The sequence below is a fragment of the Bos indicus genome, chromosome 29 (assembly GCF_029378745.1).
Source record: "Bos indicus isolate NIAB-ARS_2022 breed Sahiwal x Tharparkar chromosome 29, NIAB-ARS_B.indTharparkar_mat_pri_1.0, whole genome shotgun sequence".
In the NCBI taxonomy this organism is placed as follows: Eukaryota; Metazoa; Chordata; class Mammalia; order Artiodactyla; family Bovidae; genus Bos; species Bos indicus.
In genome coordinates this window covers 8,553,887-8,571,730 of record NC_091788.1, presented here as the reverse complement: position 1 = coordinate 8,571,730, position 17,844 = coordinate 8,553,887, and the positions used below count along the sequence as shown (strand labels likewise).

At 37.3% G+C, this 17,844-nt stretch overlaps 1 protein-coding gene across 2 annotated transcripts in view; it reads left to right on the top strand.

Moving 5' to 3' along the window:
• The window catches only part of TMEM135 (transmembrane protein 135), a 327,021-nt gene extending 309,421 nt beyond the window's left edge, over nt 1-17,600 (top strand). For both annotated transcript variants that reach the window (XM_070782658.1, XM_070782657.1), the window contains 7 exons: nt 1,517-1,586; nt 4,787-4,954; nt 6,941-7,004; nt 7,962-8,038; nt 12,197-12,295; nt 13,087-13,154; nt 15,199-17,600. In XM_070782658.1, coding sequence (XP_070638759.1) covers nt 1,517-1,586; nt 4,787-4,954; nt 6,941-7,004; nt 7,962-8,038; nt 12,197-12,295; nt 13,087-13,154; nt 15,199-15,331 — 679 coding nt within the window. In that variant the 3' untranslated portion in view covers nt 15,332-17,600. The remainder of the gene's footprint in view (nt 1-1,516; nt 1,587-4,786; nt 4,955-6,940; nt 7,005-7,961; nt 8,039-12,196; nt 12,296-13,086; nt 13,155-15,198) is intronic.
• Nucleotides 17,601-17,844: the final 244 nt, after the last annotated feature.

Genomic DNA, 17,844 nt, shown 5'->3' with positions numbered 1-17,844 from the left:
AATAATTGTGGCAGTGAACTTAATTGTGATAGGGAACCCTGTTAATGGGAAGCACATCAACAAGAGTCACAGGGGAATGCAGAGAATGTGTGATGTGGGTGGACGAAGCCTTGGCTATCAGAGCTGATCCAGTCATGGCAGAACTTGTCAGGGCAGCCTCAGCGAGTCTGCTGGTGTGAATGCAGGTGCGAGATAGAGGCAGAGCAGATCATATAGGAGATGGGTGGTGCAGCACGTGGGAAGCCGTTTCAATGGAAGGCTAGGAAAGAATGGATGGGAGTGTGGTTGCTATCGGAATGTTAGTTCACTAACAAAGAGAGTTGAACAGTCTCTCTGTAGTGCTGGTGGCCATGCTGAGAGATGCCTTTGAAGAGGACACTTAGACGTGTCCACAAACTTAGAAGTTTGGAGAATGATGGTTTACATAAGGCAGCCCTTCTCTGATTCACCCCTTTTCAGGCCCCTCGCTTTAATCACTCAGCAGCTTGGCGAGACCAGATACGTCATATCATTCTAATGACAAAAGGAACGGACTGCTGCTATTGCTCTTGACTCGGAGAGGCTGCCTGTGCGCTCCAGCTGCAGAGCAGCGTTGGATTTCGGAGAAGGTCTTGGTAGTCGGTTTGCAAATGGAATTAGAGAGCCAGAATATCACTCTACAAGTTGTCGTTATAAACAAGAAAGAGTTAATGTGTTCCAACCATGAAGATAATTAGTTAACTGTGGTCTGAAAGAGTTATAAAGACTGCTTATTTTGGGACATGAACTCGTTTAAAGAGAGAGAGAGGGAAAGTTAAGGCCACATTAGGTATTCTACTTATTCTTTATGCCTCAAGTGAATAAATATCCTGAAATCGACATACCAAGTAACTAAAATAAGTGTCTTGAACAGTAGTCTTCCCAGCAGAAATGTTTATTAAACACCAGAGGACTAATTGGTTTACAATTAAATAGCAAATAACTTACTTTGAATTCCCACATGATCTATTTCTATATTTATTTTAAAAACGGAATTTTAAGTTCTAATACTGTATCATGTTTCTTTCACAGATGTTTTCTCTCAAATATAATTAAGTATAAATTCCTGTAACCTGAGCGCATTCTCATTATGATTTTTGCTCAAGTCCTGACTTCATGGATGGTTTATGACCGTTATACGCTACAATGAGCAATCGAAAACTTCCAAAAGATTTGGCAGAGTATAGAGATAACATACACGTATTTTTCATATCTAGTCACAAATATTTACCAACATGGCTTTCTGTTGCACATTTAAGCATTTTGACTGCAGTCGCGTATTTTACAGTGTGTCAAATGGTGAGCAGCAAAGGAAAAAAAAATCTGTTATCTTTGCTTCTGTATGCCCCAGGAAATCAAAAGATGTACACATTTGGAAATGAGTTGATAATGTTTTTTCCTTTTTTGGTTAGAGAGTTTTAAGCAGATCCACACACAGACATACACACATGTACACACACACAATTTAACTTTTTTTATTCCTTTGGTTTGTTTTCAGATGTAAGCATGGACCAAGGCATAGATGTTGCAAACACTATGAGGATAATTGCATCTCTTATTGCATTAAAGTAAGTATATAAAATCTAATAACCACAGGGAATGTGTATGGAAAGAACTTATTTATTAAAACATAATTTCAAAGTAAATGGAAAAATTGACAGTAATTGCTATAATTCTTTGCATTTGACTTGCCGAGTAAGATACTTCTGAAAAATAGGTGATGATTTAGCTTTTAGGATTCACTTACCAGATCTTTTGTTAAATAATTTTGAAATTGGTTTGCTTATTTAATGTAAAACAAAATATTCGGTTGGCCAAAAAGCTTGTTCAGATTTTCTGTACCGTCTTGTAGGAAAACTCGAACGAACCTTTTGGCCAACCCAAAAGAAGGTGAAGCAGCAACAACAAAAACGACCGAGAAATCAAGTCATTAAAACTAGTAAATGCTTTGCAGTGTATCCTCATTAGAATACATCTGAGAACAAAGCCCTGGGCCGTGCTGTGTGCTAGGGGCTCAGCAGCCACGCACATAGGCTACCCAGTCTGGGACAGTGGCGTTTGCTTTTGGACTTGTGAAGCTGTTACATTTTTTAAGGCATGAAGGTAACTGGAGCATGTCCACAGTTGTTCTACATTAAGAAGTTAGTTATGCCCACTGGCATAAATTCCCCGCTCCCTAATATATGAGTGTACCAGAGCAGGGCTCCCCACCCCCACCCCCGGCCCCCATCCCCTGCCGACCACAGCCCACTCCCCCCGATCCCCACCGACTCTGGGAAGGAAGTGTTGTCCCTGCGGTTAGTCTGGCACAGGTGGTACCATCTGCTGCAAGTTCTTTAGTTCTGGACGGTGCTCTCACAATCCTGACGCTGTACAAAATTTATGTTCTTTGTCACAACATCTAATCCCCGCCTTATGGATGATGAGAGGAGCAGAGCTGTACAGCACCTCAAAAGACAGCCTCCTGATGGTCCCCCTCGGGAGGGACTGTATCGCATTGGTGCCTGTGAATGTGAGTGCCTGTGGCTTGGTGTTGATGGTGGCACTCAGCCAAGCCAACACTTACCTTTAAAATCCTCAAAGATGGAAGCAGGGGTAAAAGTGGTAGAGTATTTTTTCCATCGGGCAGTAATTTCTGCTCCACTCCTTCCAAATCTGATTTCCTGCCCCATTTTTAAAGTGGCAAAAAATAAAAAGAAAAAAGAAAGGAAAGGAATGTTGCCGGCAGCCTCAGAGTCTGCCAGCTCCATGAGAGGGTTATTATTCCCTCCAGCTCGGGGGAATTCTACTCTAGGGGGCAGATTTCAGGAAGGAGACTAAGAAAAGTATTCTGACTAAATTAGAGGTATGTGAAATTTTGGGGAGAGGAGAGATGATTTTTTTTTTTAATTATATGAGAAAGTTAGTGAGAATTACTGACTTATGATAAAAAGTAGTCATTCTTTCAAATGTGTACCAGTACTATAAACTTTCTAATATGTATGTACATTGTAATTAATATTATGTCCGTGAATGTAAAATTGTTTGGAGATTTGTGGGTGAGGAATTTATCCCACAAGTATAGTTAAATATTCTGACAGTGCACCTCATTATTCCATGGGCTCAGTTGCCCCTCCTGTTAAATCAGACCCCTGAGTAAATACTCACATGAATTACATTCCCCCAAGGTCACTGTACTCCATTCACACTAACTCTTGGTTGATGCCTGTCAGTCTCTTTTTTGGCTCTGTGCGTTTTTGTCCAAGCTATCTGAAATGTCTTTCTCCTGCTAGTTCCTTCTCTTTTGTGTGTGTTGAAACGTCCAGTCCTTAGTAGTCTTCCCTTACCAGTAATCTAATGTAGGTTGTTCTTTTAATATCTCACCCAGTGGCCTGATTATTTCCTTCACAACACCTTTTGTATTCTGTAATTATGTTTGTTTACATATTTTCTCTTCTTCTGATGGGCATGGAAGCTCCATGAAGGCAGGACTTTTGTGTCCCCTTCGCTGCTGTGTCCCCAGCATCGAATGTAATCTTTGGCACACAAGAGGCATTCACTGAACCTTTCCTGAATACATGAAAGGGTGAATAGATGGAGGGATAATCGATCTCTTGAAAATAGCATGAAATGATTGAACATAAGTGTGATCTTTGAACCCTCAGGTTAATATTACAAGATTACCAATGACAAGATATAAGTGTGATCACTTCATGAATTAACCAAGGACTGAGCAGTTTCAGTTAAACAAATGTGTGATAATTCGTACTAATTGATTGGACAATTTAATTTTCATGTTTTAACCAGGTATTAGGTAGCTTCAGATAAATTGATGACTGTTTATTCATAGTAATTCAGAATTTTTCTAAAAGAAGGCTGCTATCCAAAAAATACAAACCTGGTCTTTGGAACTTAGCAGCAAACACTAAGAATGTCAACGTTTTTCCATTCCAGTGGGGGTGAAAGAGAAGTGTTATAGGAGATCCATATTATAGTGTATTGGTCAAATCATGTTTAAAATACTTTTAAAAATAACATTTTGTTTCAAGATGACTGAAATTTTTCAGTCTCTCAGTATTAAGTGACCTCAAACTTCATTTTCCTAAGTACTGAAATGAAATTGACCAACATTATCATCCTCTCCCTTCCCTTTTACACTATAAATAGTTGTAGGTAATATGGGGAAATGGTGACAGGAAATGTGGATTTATAGCAAATTTGCTTTTTCAAATTTTGTTTAGTTTACCTTAAAGGTACCATTCCCTGGAAATGCTTTAGTCTGGCACATTGAGCACAGAAATTAAAACCTGGCTAGATTTCATTATTTTCCTGGAAAATTCTTTAAACTTGATCATTTAAATTTCTGTTAAAATTTCCAAAAGCATTTCGTTTTGTTAACCGTTTTTTGTGCTTTTTTGGATTTTTTTTTTTTTGGAATTTCAGTGCTTTTGTTTCTAAAACTCATTTGTGGTTTAGGGATTTTAAATCCCAGTTATTGTCAACAGAATGTCAAGAAGTAGAAGTCTGGTACGTAGACAGTCTTAGCCAGTGCTTGGGAAACTTTTTAAGTCTTGGTAAATCGTAGAAAGTATATCCACTGCAAGCTCTCGTGATTATTTTTAAGGTAATTCTTTTAAAACTGTTTGAGGTTTTAGGACTTAGTTTTGAAAATGGCTACTAGATAAGCTTAAAATTTTTAGTGCTATTTTGATTCTGTGACAGTGAAGTTTATACCTATCAGACTTAAGAATTTGGTTATAAATCAGACTTTGCTCCCAATTTTCTCCAGGGTTTCATCAGAATGTTTAGCGTGGGATACTTGATCCAGTGCTGCCTCCGAATTCCCTCTGCATTTAGGCATCTGTTTACACAGCCATCCCGGCTACTTTCTCTCTTCTACAATAAAGAAAACTTCCAGCTCGGAGCTTTTCTGGGCTCTTTTGTTAGCATATACAAGGTAAGGCTTTTAACAAATAGCATAGCATCACCAACGCAATGGACACGAGTTCGAGTAAGCTCCGGGAGTTGGTGATGGACAGGGAGGCCTGGGGTGCTGCAGTCCCTGGGGTCGCAAAGAATCGGACACGACTGAGCAACTGAACTGAACTGATTGTTAAAATGAGATAACAGCCTTAACTCATCTGTCACTTTTCTTAACACTTCTTTCTGTAGTATTCATAAATATCACCAGATAGACATAATACATTGGGAATAGAAGTTGGGGACATTTTGTCTTTTAAAGCTTGAAAGTTTGGATATATTATATTTATTCATGATATTAAAGACTTTTCAAAAACTCCTTTTTTTTCAATAATGTAATCACTGAGAAATTATGAACTTCCTAATATTTCTAACGTCAAAAGTGATATTAATACACCTGGCCTGCGTGTTTTTCTTAATAACATTTACTACCTAAGTATTAATTTAAACATCTTCAGACCCTTCTAGCTGATATCAACCCTTGATAAAACCAGTAAGAATTTTCAGGCGTAACTTATATAAATAATGAGTTATTTTCCATCTCCCTCCCAATCACTTGTTCTACTACACTCTCTCAAATAAACAAAGTTAATGTTCTTCCACCTCTTTCTACATGTTCCTGTAAATGTACCCACACATATATAATAAGCACACACCTAAACATATATACATGGATCATCTGTGACATAGTAAGTACTCTGCAATTTGAAGTAATGGCCTTTTGTTTATTGGGAATCACTGATATGTAAATTATATTACTGACATATTTTATTAAACATCTAAAATTTATATTCTAAATTAAAATGGTAAAGTGTGTTAACTAAGGTTGAGCTGTCTGCATATGCGTGCACACACACAAGTATAGACACAGTTGTTTAAAAGAAACTGCTGTGAAAAACTGAATTCTGGAATTATTTTGTATAAGATGGTTATGTATCATTTTATGTAATTACCTGTAAAAGGTAAATATGCTGCTGCTAAGTTGCTTCAGTCATGTCCGACTCTGTGTGACCCCATAGATAGCAGCCCACCAGGCTCCCCCGTCCCTGGGATTCTCCAGGCAAGAACACTGGAGTGGGTTACCACTTCTTTCTCCAATGCATGAAAGTGAGAAGTGAAAGTGAAGTTGTTCAGTCGTGTCTGACCCTCAGCAACCCCATGGACTGCAGCCCTCCAGGCTCCTCCATCTGTGGGATTTTCCAGGCAAGAACACTGGAGTGGGGTGCCATTGCCTTCTCCAAAAGCAGTCATAGACAATATATAAATGAATGAGCATGGCTGTATTCCAATAAAACTTAATCACACTGTATTAGAATTTCATATAATTTTCATGCGTCACAAAATATTTTTTATTTACTTTTATCCCTTGAGATATGCAAAAACATTCTTAGCTTATGAGCCATACAGAAATAGATGGCAGGCTAGATTTGGCTAGTGGGTCATAGTTTTCTGACCACTGCTTTAGAGAGTTGATTCATTTTTATAGCAATTCTAGGTCAAAAAGGCCTTCTCATGTGGCACTAGTGGCAAAAAACCCACCTGCCAACCTAGGAGACAGAAGAGATGCAAGTTTGATCCCTGGGTAGGGAAGATCTCCTGGAAGAGGGCACAGCAACCCACTCCAGTATTCTTGCCTGGAGAATCACTGTAGCCTGGAGGGCTACAGTCCATGGGGTCTCAAAGAGTCAGACGTGACTGAAACGACTGAGCACAGCACAAGATAAGAAAAACATGTCTTCTATTAATAAGTTAATGAGTTGACCTTCATTTTACCATTTCCAGAGCTCTTCATTTCTTTTTTTAATCTAATTTTTTTTGTGGTATCTTATACCTTATTTAATTTAAATAAGATCACCAATTTGCCTCCAAGGCCAGCTGATGACTCACCCATTACAGATGTTACATGCAGTTTTTCTCTTAGAACTGAAACAACTGAAGGAATTGTATTTTCTTCTTGATACAGGGTACTAGTTGCTTCCTGCGCTGGGTCAGAAATCTGGATGATGAACTGCATGCCATTATAGCTGGTAAAAAAGTATAATATATATATTATAAAATATATATGATATACATATATTATCACATCAATCTATGATAGGAGTGAAGCAGAAATGGTTTTCAAATTCATCTGATTTCCTTGTATCTTCCTTTTTCTAATAGAATTCCCATCAAGGCACTAGCATTAATATTTTGTACTTGTGAAGTTGAACATACCAAGGCTCTCTTGCCATATGATGTTTTGAGTTGGCAACATAATGACTTGGGTTTCTGTCCTGCGACAGGCCAGAAATTCTAGGGAATGTGTCACAAAAGAACATAAAATATTAATAAGTGACTATTGATTTCTTACAAGCATTTTTATTTTACCATTGGCAGCTGACATGTTTTTAAATAATTTTTTAAGGAACTCAAGTAATGTTATAAACATAAAAACTAAACATTTTTGGTAAGCTCAGTATATTTTATTACTTAAGCTGACTAGATGATTTTTCAGATATTTTTAGTAATGTCCCTGCTATTAGTATTCCAGACCTCCCGCCACCTTGCTTTTCCATTTATAGAATGAAAGCAATGGAGAGAAGTGTGGTGACAGCACTAAGTATGGTTTGAGCTCTTAGGACAATAAATGAAAGAATATTTCTGCTTAAAATGAGAATGATACTAGTAGCCTTTAAAAATTGTTATATTTGGTAAGACCACTGCTGTTTTTAAAAGTTTAATTTAAAATGTGAGGTTTCTTATGGTATCAGAACTGTGGTTCCTAATTCTGAAGGTCAATTTTTAAGTTTAAAAAAATATGATAAAGAAGAATTCACCCCATTTTCATATCATTGCTTGTACTACTGTCCTCGATTTTGTTATAGCAAAAGTCAGTGCTAAATCCATTATTTCCTATTTAAGTGAATTAACGTTTCTGAGTGACGTAATAACAAAGAAGTACTTTTGAGTTCTGATCGATTTTGCCTTATTTATTATTGTTTCAGGATTTTTGGCAGGAGTATCAATGATGTTTTATAAAAGCACAACAATTTCCATGTATTTAGCTTCCAAATTGGTAGAGGTAAGCAAACATTTTTATGTATATACAGCCAAATGATATAGAGCCTTTTAGCTACTTCAGCAACAATATATATCCCAGTTTCAAAAGCAAATTCTAACCTTATGAAAGTGAATCTTTATGAATCTTTACAAAGCCAGTTTTCCTATTTCTTCTTTTTTTCTCTGTGTCATTTTCAAATATACACAAGCATAGGAAGAATAACGTGATAATCCTCATGTGCCCGTCATATAGCTTCAACACTTCACAGCATTGGGCCAGTCTCCTTTCATCTATACTGCTCCAAATCCCCAGGTACCAAATTATTTTAAAACAAATCCCAGACGTCAAGTCACTCCATTCATAAACAACTCAGGAGAAAGAGTCCTTGAAAAATAAAACTAAAGGATAAAGACTCTTTAAAAACAAACAAATCAACAGTACCATCAGGGTATAAACAAAATGCATATCACCCATTTTAGAAGTCTGCTAATTCTTCAATATTATCGTTATCCAATTAGAACTTACACTTTCAATATTACCTCACACATATCTTTTGCAGTCCCTTTGTTTTAATTGGAGTTAGTTTTATGTTAAAATGCTGTATTACTGTATAATGAATATTAAGTAAAAATCACCTGCATAGGTAACTTCTTTGAAAAAATTATTTTATGTTCTTTATTTCATGGACCACTCATATCTTCTTAAACCCCCCTCCAACCTGTTGAAACACCATTCTGTCTTGGTCATCTTTCCCCTTTTCTTATTAGTTTCACTTTAGCATTCCCACAATCCAGAAAACCCATCTCCATGAATTATCCCATTTCTGGCCATATAGATGTGCTGAGAATCCCTCATAAATACCCTGCATGTTCACCCTGTCCGTTAGCCCTGCTTTTCCTCTCTTACTTAGTTGTTGATCCGAGACCTCTTGGAAGATCGCACTTTTATAAGTGTGGTCAGCAGGCTAACATTGGTCCATGAACTGCACATTACCAGTTCATGACAAAGAAAGGATAGAAATTGAGAGGAAGCATTTGGAAACTTTAATAGCACCTCAATAGAGTAATTTGTTTTTTGAATATAACAGTAAAAATTTAGTTCAACTTTGTGTTTAAATTTTTTTTCCAATAATTCATTTTTATTATAAAAGCATCAGGCCATGACAACTAGAAATTTGTTTTTTAAGAAGTGGTTCTTATGTTTGAGAAGCAGTACTCAATGTAGTCATTTCTGAAATTCTCTTTGGTCCTTTGTCCTAGACAGAGTAGTTGCTCTTTCCTCTGGGGAGACAACATATATTATATATTAATATGTACACATACATATATACATGATAGACATAAATATACATACATACACATGTGATGGTCTGCAACCTAATCTGTATAGATATCTTGTTAGAGTGCATTAGTATTTGTTATGCACTAACCAGGTTTACACCAGTACATGTTTAATGAATGCATAAATGAAGGAAAAGTAAGAAGTCAGGAAATCCCTGGAGTAACAGGCAAATTTGGCCTTGGAGTACAGAATGAAGCAGGGCAAAGGCTAATAGAGTTTTGCCAAGAGAACGCACTGGTCATAGCAAACACCCTCTTCCAACAACACAAGAGAAGACTCTACACATGGACATCACCAGATGGTCATTACCGAAATCAGATTGATTATATTCTTTGCAGCCAAAGATGGAGAAGCTCTATACAGTCAGCAAAAACAAGACCGGGAGCTGACTGTGGCTCAGATCATGAACTCCTTATTGCCAAATTCAGACTTAAATTGAAGAAAGTAGGGAAACCACTAGACCATTCAGGTATGACCTAAATCAAATCCCTTATGATTATATGGTGGAAGTGACAGATTCAAGGGATTAGATCTGATAGACAGAGCGCCTGATGAACTTTGGGTGGAGGTTTCGGACATTATACAGGAGACAGGGATCAAGACCATCCCCAAGAAAAAGAAATGCAAAAAAGCAAAATGGCTGTCTGAGGAGGCATTACAAGTAGCTGTGGAAAGAAGGGAAGTGAAAAGCAAAGGAGAAAAGGAAAGATATGCCCATTTGAATGCAGAGTTCCAAAGAATAGCAAGGAGAGATAAGAAAGCCTTCCTCAGTGATCAGTGCAAAGAAATAGAGGAAAAAATAGAATGGGAAAGACTAGAGATCTTTCTAGACAAAGATGGGCACAATAAAGGACAGAAATGGTATGGACCTAACAGAAACAGAAGACATTAAGAAAAGGTGGCAAGAATACACAGAAGAACTATACAAAAAAGATCTTCATGACCCAAATAATCATGATGGTGTGGTCACTCACCTAGAGCCAGACATCCTGGAATGTGAAGTCAAGTGGGCCTTAGGAAACATCACCACGAACAAAGCTAGTGGAGGTGATGGAATTCCAGTTGAGCTATTTCAAATCCTGAAAGATGATGCTGTGAAAGTGCTGCCCTCAATTTTCCAGCAAATTTGGAAGACTCAGCAGTGGCCACAGGACTGAAAAAGGTCAGTTTTCATTCCAATCCCAAAGAAAGGCAATGCCAAAGAATGCTCAAACTACCGCACAATTGCACTCATCTCACACGCTAGTAAAGTAATGCTCAAAGTTATCCAAGCCAGGCTTCAACAGTACTTGAACTTGAAGTACGTGAACTTCCAGATGTTCAAGCTGGTTTTAGAAAACGCAGAGGAACCAGAGATCAAGTTCCTAACATCCACTGGATTATGAAAAAAGCAAGAGAGTTCCAGAAAAACATCTACTTCTGCTTTATTGACTATGCCAAAGCCTTTGACTGTGTGGATCACCACAAACTGTGGAAAATTCTGAAAGAGATGGGAATACCAGACCCCCTGACCTGCCTCTTGAAAAACCTATATGCAGGTCAGTGAAGCAACAGTTAGAACTGAACATGGAACAGCAGACTGGTTCCAAATTGGGAAAGGAGTACATCAAGGCTGTATATTGTCACCCTGCTTATTTAACTTATATGCAGAGTACATCATGAGAAACACTGGGCTGGAAGAAGCACAAGCTGGAATCAGGATTGCTGGGAGAAATATCAATAACCTCAGATATACAGATGACACCACCCTTATGGCAGAAAGCGAAGAAGCACTAAAGAACTTCTTGATGAAAGTGAAAGAGGAGAGTGAAAAAGTTGGCTTAAAACTGAACATTCAGAAAACTAAGATCATGGCATTGGTCCCATCACTTCATGGCAAATAGATGGGGAAACAGTGACAGACTTTATTTTGTTAGGCTCCAAAATCACTGCAGATGGTGATTGCAGCCATGAAATTAAAAGACACTTGCTCCTTGGAAGGAAAGTTATGACCAACCTAGACAGCTTATTAAAAAGCAGAGACATTACTTTACCAACAAAGGTCTGTCTAGTCAAGGCTGCAGTTTTTCCAGTAGTTATGTATGGATGTGACAGTTGGACTATAAAGAAAGCTGAGGACTGAAGAATTGATGCTTTTGAACTGTGGTGTTGGAGAAGACTCTTGAGAGTCCCTTGGACTGCAAGGAGATCAGCCAGTCCATCCTAAAGGAAATCAGTCTTGAATATTCATTGAAAGGACAGATGTTGAAACTGAAACTCCAATACTTTGGCCACTTGACGTGAAGAACTGACTCATTGGAAAAGATCCTGATGCTGGGAAAGATTGAGGGCAGGAGGAGAAGGGGATGACAGAGGATGAGATGGTTGGATGGCATCACCGACTCAATGGGCATGAGTTTGGGTAAACTCCAGGGGTTGGTGATGAACAGGGAAGCCTGGTGTGCTGCAGTCTGTGGGGTCACAAAGAGTCAGATACAACTGAGTGACTGAACTGAACTAAATGAATAGATCTGACAGAGAAGGGAAGACTTGGATGCTGTACAGAAAGCACTGAAGAATACATGACATGAAAGAGGTAGAAATCAGGTGCTGTTGAATTTCACAGAAACGTGTTATTACTGGCATCTGGGGGCTGGGGTGAGGGGCTGAGGGAAAGGAAACAGCTGACACTTAACTCTGTCAGGGAAGATATACCTGTAATTTGAGCTCTGGAAGGAGTGTTAGGATTTTGAAAGGTAGAAAAAGTAGTTGTAGATAAGGAACGCCTTGCTCCACTTTGTTGTTAATGCTATTTAAAGTTGTTTTCCTTATAAATCTCCCATTATGCTTGTTTTGCAGACAATGTATTTCAAAGGCATTGAAGCAGGAAAGGTGCCCTATTTTCCCCATGCAGACACTATCATCTATTCCATCTCTACAGCGATTTGCTTCCAGGCAGTAAGTATAGCTTTTTGAAATGAGAAATAGAATTATTTCTGTTTCTAATGTGTATTAAACCAATGAGGGGAAAAGAAAGGCCTAGAAGCATTTCCATTTTTTACACTGTATGCTTTTTTGTCTTATTAGCAAGATAGCTGACAAGTATCCAATCACTAAACATGTTAACTTAGTGGGCCAGGTCATGTTTTACGAACACAACCATTTTAGGTTTCAATGGAGTACAGTTTTTTAGGAAAATTATCACTCCAGTATCTTGGCTAGAATGCCCTCACTTAATTTTACTTCTGGAAAAACAGATCCCATGGACATAAATAAGAATAATTGCATTTCCTCAACATTACTCAAGCAGTGAGGACAGGGATAGAGTCTAGTTTAATAAAAGCATTATTCAGTCTCTTCAAGTTCTATAATCACCATTATTGATGTTAATGATCTTAGGACTTCTGCAGAGTTTTGAGGATAGCTTTTATTTGCACTTTCTCACGATAATCCTTCCAGGTTGGTAAACTCATTATAATTAGTGAAGTGCCAGCTATCTAATGGATATCTAGTAAATGCTTCCTAATAATAATGACTGTTAACTCAATCATTATTTCATGTACAATATTTTTGTTTGAAGGCATATTTACAAAGATTCTAGAAAGTCAACTTACACTTTTTTTTCGCTGTCGGGGTATTTTTTTTTTTTTTTTTAACACAATGAGCGATAAAAATAGAGATAAAAGTATTCTATTGCCTAAGACGGATAGTGTTTGCTGTTTACTAAAAAAAGTCTCGAATAATTTTAGGCTGTCATGGAAGTTCAGACCTTACGACCATCTTACTGGAAGTTCCTTTTAAGACTCACCAAGGGCAGGTAAGATATCTATGAGATATTGTAACTGATTATGCTGCTGCTGCTGCTGCTGCTAAGTTGCTTCAGTCGTGTCCGACTCTGTGCGACCCCATAGATGGCAGCCCACCAGGCTCCCCCGTCCCTGGGATTTTCCAGGCAAGAACACTGGAGTGGGTTGCCATTTCCTTCTCCAGTGCATGAAAGTGAAAAAATAAAGTGAAGTCGCTCAGTCATGTCCGACTCTTCCCGATCCCATGGACTGCAGCCTACCAGGCTCCTCCATCCATGGGATTTTCCAGGCAAGAGTACTGGAGTGGGGTGCCATAACTGATCATAAAAAAAAAAAACAATTACCACAAAAAAGATTTTGAATCTTTTTGTCTACTTGAGGGAGTACTCTTTGGTGAGGTAGCTATCTAGGTGTAAAACAAATTTGAACTAAAATTCAATAAGAATAACATGGGATGTTTCTTTTTGTTTAAAAATACTAAACAGATTCATTAGAAATCCTGTCTAAACAATAGACTCATGTCCATTTGGGAAAAATAATGAAAAATAATCACATTCTTTTACCTGATTTTTGTAAGCATATTTTTCTTTGCCTTTACTATCATGTTCTGTATTGGTGCTGGTGTTTGCATTTCCTGATTATAATCTAGTGAGAGGCAATGTAGCCTGATACACAGACTGTGAGTTTGGGAGTTGAACAAACCTGGGTGTGACCCCAGCACCAGTACCCTTTGCTGTGTCACTGGTTGGGAAAGTTGTTTACCCTCGTGAGCCTCAAGTTTCTTTCTCTCTACAGTGAAGCAATAATGCATACTTGTTATGGTTGTGGGAAAATCAATGTTTGTGGCAGCCCTTAGCACTTAGTAGGCACTCAGTAAATAGCATCTGCCATTGACTTTGCTGTCATTAATAGTAATAGTAGAAAACAGTTGTATAGCTCTGGCTGTGTCCCAGAAGTGGTTTTAAGATACACACATTAACACACACAACACACATATACATACATATGTGTTTAATGCTTTAAATAGCTCTGTGAGATAGGTACTAGGTACTGTTAATATCTTGGCGTTACTTGTGGGGAGATCGAGATGCACACAGAGTTTAAGCACTTGCAGAATCACAAAGCTAGTAAAGGATGGAGCTCGGGTTGAGCCAGGCAGTCTGGCTGCAGAGTTCTTCCTCTTAGCCATGACACTGTGTAGTATTATTATTATTAAATCATTAAAATCTACATTATTAATCTATATTGTTATCATTTGATCATTTATTTCTTTGTCATTTATGTTTCTTTGCACATCAGTGAGTTTAACCCATTGATTATGTTGGAAGGGAACTTAGCGTTGGGAAGGAGCTAAAAGTCACATTTATGGGTTCTTGGAACAATGACACTGGCTAATGACTCAAAGCTAATTTCACCCTGGTATCTTCCCCAGAGAAGAAGAGCTTATAATCAGGCAGAGAGATGCAGAAGGTCCATCCTGCACATTAGCTGAATATGTGTCTTTTAAAAATTTCTTATCTTTTAGGTGATGGAGAAAGTGAGGGCATGTTTTTACTCTGTTGTGTGTATTAGAAATTTGAAAACCTATAAGCTGTTTCCTCTTCATTAAATATTTGCACATTTGAATGTATTTTCTGTTGATTGTGAGACATTAAAATTTTAGTTATGGGAGGAATTACCTTTAATACCTTCGCTTGTCTGTAAATGTCAGCTCATTCATTATATATGTAGCTTCTTATAATTGTATTCATCCATTAATCAAGAAAATCACAATGAACCTATTTTTCTGTTTGACACAATCTAGAGGAAAGAGCTCTGGAAGGGTTTGAAATGATGGTGGTAATCTCTGGGGCTTCAGGTTTGGGGACTAGCATCTTTTCAAAGAAAACTTGAGACAGTGTATCTTGAAGAGTAGCAAAATGACTTTTCAATCTGCCACTGAGTCTCTTGCCGGGTCAGCTCTTCTGTCTTCCCATCCCATGAAAGATAAACGAAGCGAATCATCTTCTTTTACGACATCATTGGGTACTCATTTCCTGTGTCCTTGTTTTACAGGTTTGCTGTCATGAACCGCAAAGTCCTTGATGTTTTTGGTACCGGCGCATCTAAAAACTTCCCGGACTTCACCCCTAGGTTGGACCCAAGATACACAACTGTAACGCCAGAGTTGCCCATCGAGTTTTCTTGAAGATTACTGTAACTTATTAATGTGACTTAATGTTTCATTATTTTGTCCTGAAGAGTTAATTATGCTGAACACAAAGAAGAGGACCCGAGCTTGAACTTCAGTGTTATTTCAATGAGGGATGCTCTTTTTTGTTTGATTTTCTTACCAATCAGAAATTCAGAAGCTTTTTAGCAAAGTGTTGCTTAATAATTAAGCTCCCTCTATAGCCAGAATCTCATTCTGGGTCACTGTAGTGGTTGAAATTATGATATATTATCGATTAAATTATGTCTACAAGCAATATTAAATAATCTATGTAGAAATATAGTAACAAATAAGAGTATACTTAAAATGACTTTAAAAGATGTTTTAGTTCATTCCAATATAATTCTTGGTGGAAACTAAGAATATAGCTGCATTTTAAGATACAAAAGGATCACGGGTACATGGATTTGATCTGTATTTTTTTTTTTTAACTTTCGAATTAGTAGTGAAATGTTATGGGTAAGGAGTAACTCTTCACAGACAATGCTGCTTTATTTCATATAGAGCAATTTAATTGGAGAAAGTGGCCATTCTTGCTTCAGGGATGCAAAGACGGGTCTCATACTGTTTGGATAAAGGCTGTGGCATCTGTGGTTTCCTTCCACTGATACCTTCATATGTCCCCACGATCCGCTTAGCTGGGCTCTTTGGCAGCCCAGTGAACCTTATGTGTTAATGGTAGGTTAGAATCAGGTGGAAACTGACAAATCTGATACAGTTGAAATGTCTGTTTTAGTCTCTTATGGCAACGTTACACTTGAATATTTAAAAGCAAATGAAGTTATTTTTAAACCTCCTCCTATCGGTTCATTATGTTTGTTTTCATTTATAAGGACTGGATTCATCATAGCTAAGTTTGTATGCCATTGTCGATTTAGAAGGGATCAAATTCTATGGAACAAAAGTAGTTTGGGCAGGTTTGGCAGTTTGTTCCCTCAGCTGTTTCACTTGTTTGACAACTAAAAACATTCTGAAAATCTAGTGGTTGTGAAGAAATACATGTCATCACTAATTGGATGCAGATTCCCTAGCCTGTTTTTAAAAACTCATTATCATCATTTTTACTCCTGTTAGAGCAAGGAAGTGACAAAATGTAGTCACTGCTGATTGTGAGTTAGTTCAGGACCGTTTTGATTGAAATACCATCACTCTTTAGAGTTTTTCAGGGACAAGGTATTCTTTTCTAAGTTAATACAAGGCTGAAGTGGTTGTGAAATCTACAATTAATGTAACATATAGGGATAATGGTATATTTTTTTAAGCGTAATTTTATTGCTGAAAAGTCTTAGGCTGTTGTAAATTAATTATGTTCTATAGAATTATGTTCTAAATTCTACCCAGTAGAACTTGTGTTGCAACAAGAATTATAACCCAAACTTTAAATGCTTAATCCTCTGTATTAAATTTCATCAAGCCTTGTATGCTTCTGTTTGCATGTAATCCTAGTCTGGTTGTTATGGCAGATTGAAACCCAACAAAAAAGACAGGCTCTGGTACCATAGTATCAGAAAGAGCCATTTTAATTAGGCCAAAATTTTGCATTATGATTAACTTTAGGATGACTTGTCTGTTAGGCAGTACGGTTAAAGGATCCTTTTGGCTTCAGAATTCCACATTGATTAGTAAATTCAGTTTTAAGTTTTCATTCCCTGGAATCAAAATGATGATTGCTACTGTGTTTACCTTTAAAAACGAAGTATTACAGCAGTGAAGAAAGCACTGCTACTTGCATCTTATTTTCTCTATTCAGAAATTACGTTTATAGTATTTTTCCTGTCCAGTTAAACAGAAAACTTTTAAATCCATAAGTTGTTTTCATTCACAGTAAAAAAAAAAAAAAAAAAAAAAACTATGAAATTGAAAGACAAATTCTACTGAAATATGATGAGATTGTTTAGTAAAATTTTACTGGTCAAAAGGTACATTTCTATGATCTATCTTTTTTAACACAAGCTATGGTCATTTTTTATTTTATATAAAATGAAATAGCCATCATGAAGCAGAGTATAATAATGAATGTATAGCTGAAATGAACAGTTAACTAGTTTGCAGTGGTGAATAGAGAAGTACAATTTTATTTTATTGGGACAGGCTGCAAAGTATAGTTGTTCGAGCAGACACAAAGAAACTGTGTTTGTGTTCCTGAAGACAATCAAAATGAATGTCTTTCTACCTCTGACTAACCAAGTACTGATTGACACCTTGGCATCGTAAATAAAGTGAAATAGATGTCTCCATTCCACAATATGTTTTTTAGTCCAATTTATATGCTGAAGAAGTCCTATCTGTGCTAAGTTTCCTTCCACTAGACCTGAGTACATCAAACACTTAATATGCCCTCTTAGTATTTGCTACATCTTTATGTAGACTGAAAAACAGAGCATTGGGGTGCTTAATAGGATTATGAGTGTTTCCTGTATTAATTAGCTATTTCCTGAATTAATAAAATCTTAGCATTAGTACCAACCAAGTAAAAAGAAAAGACAAGT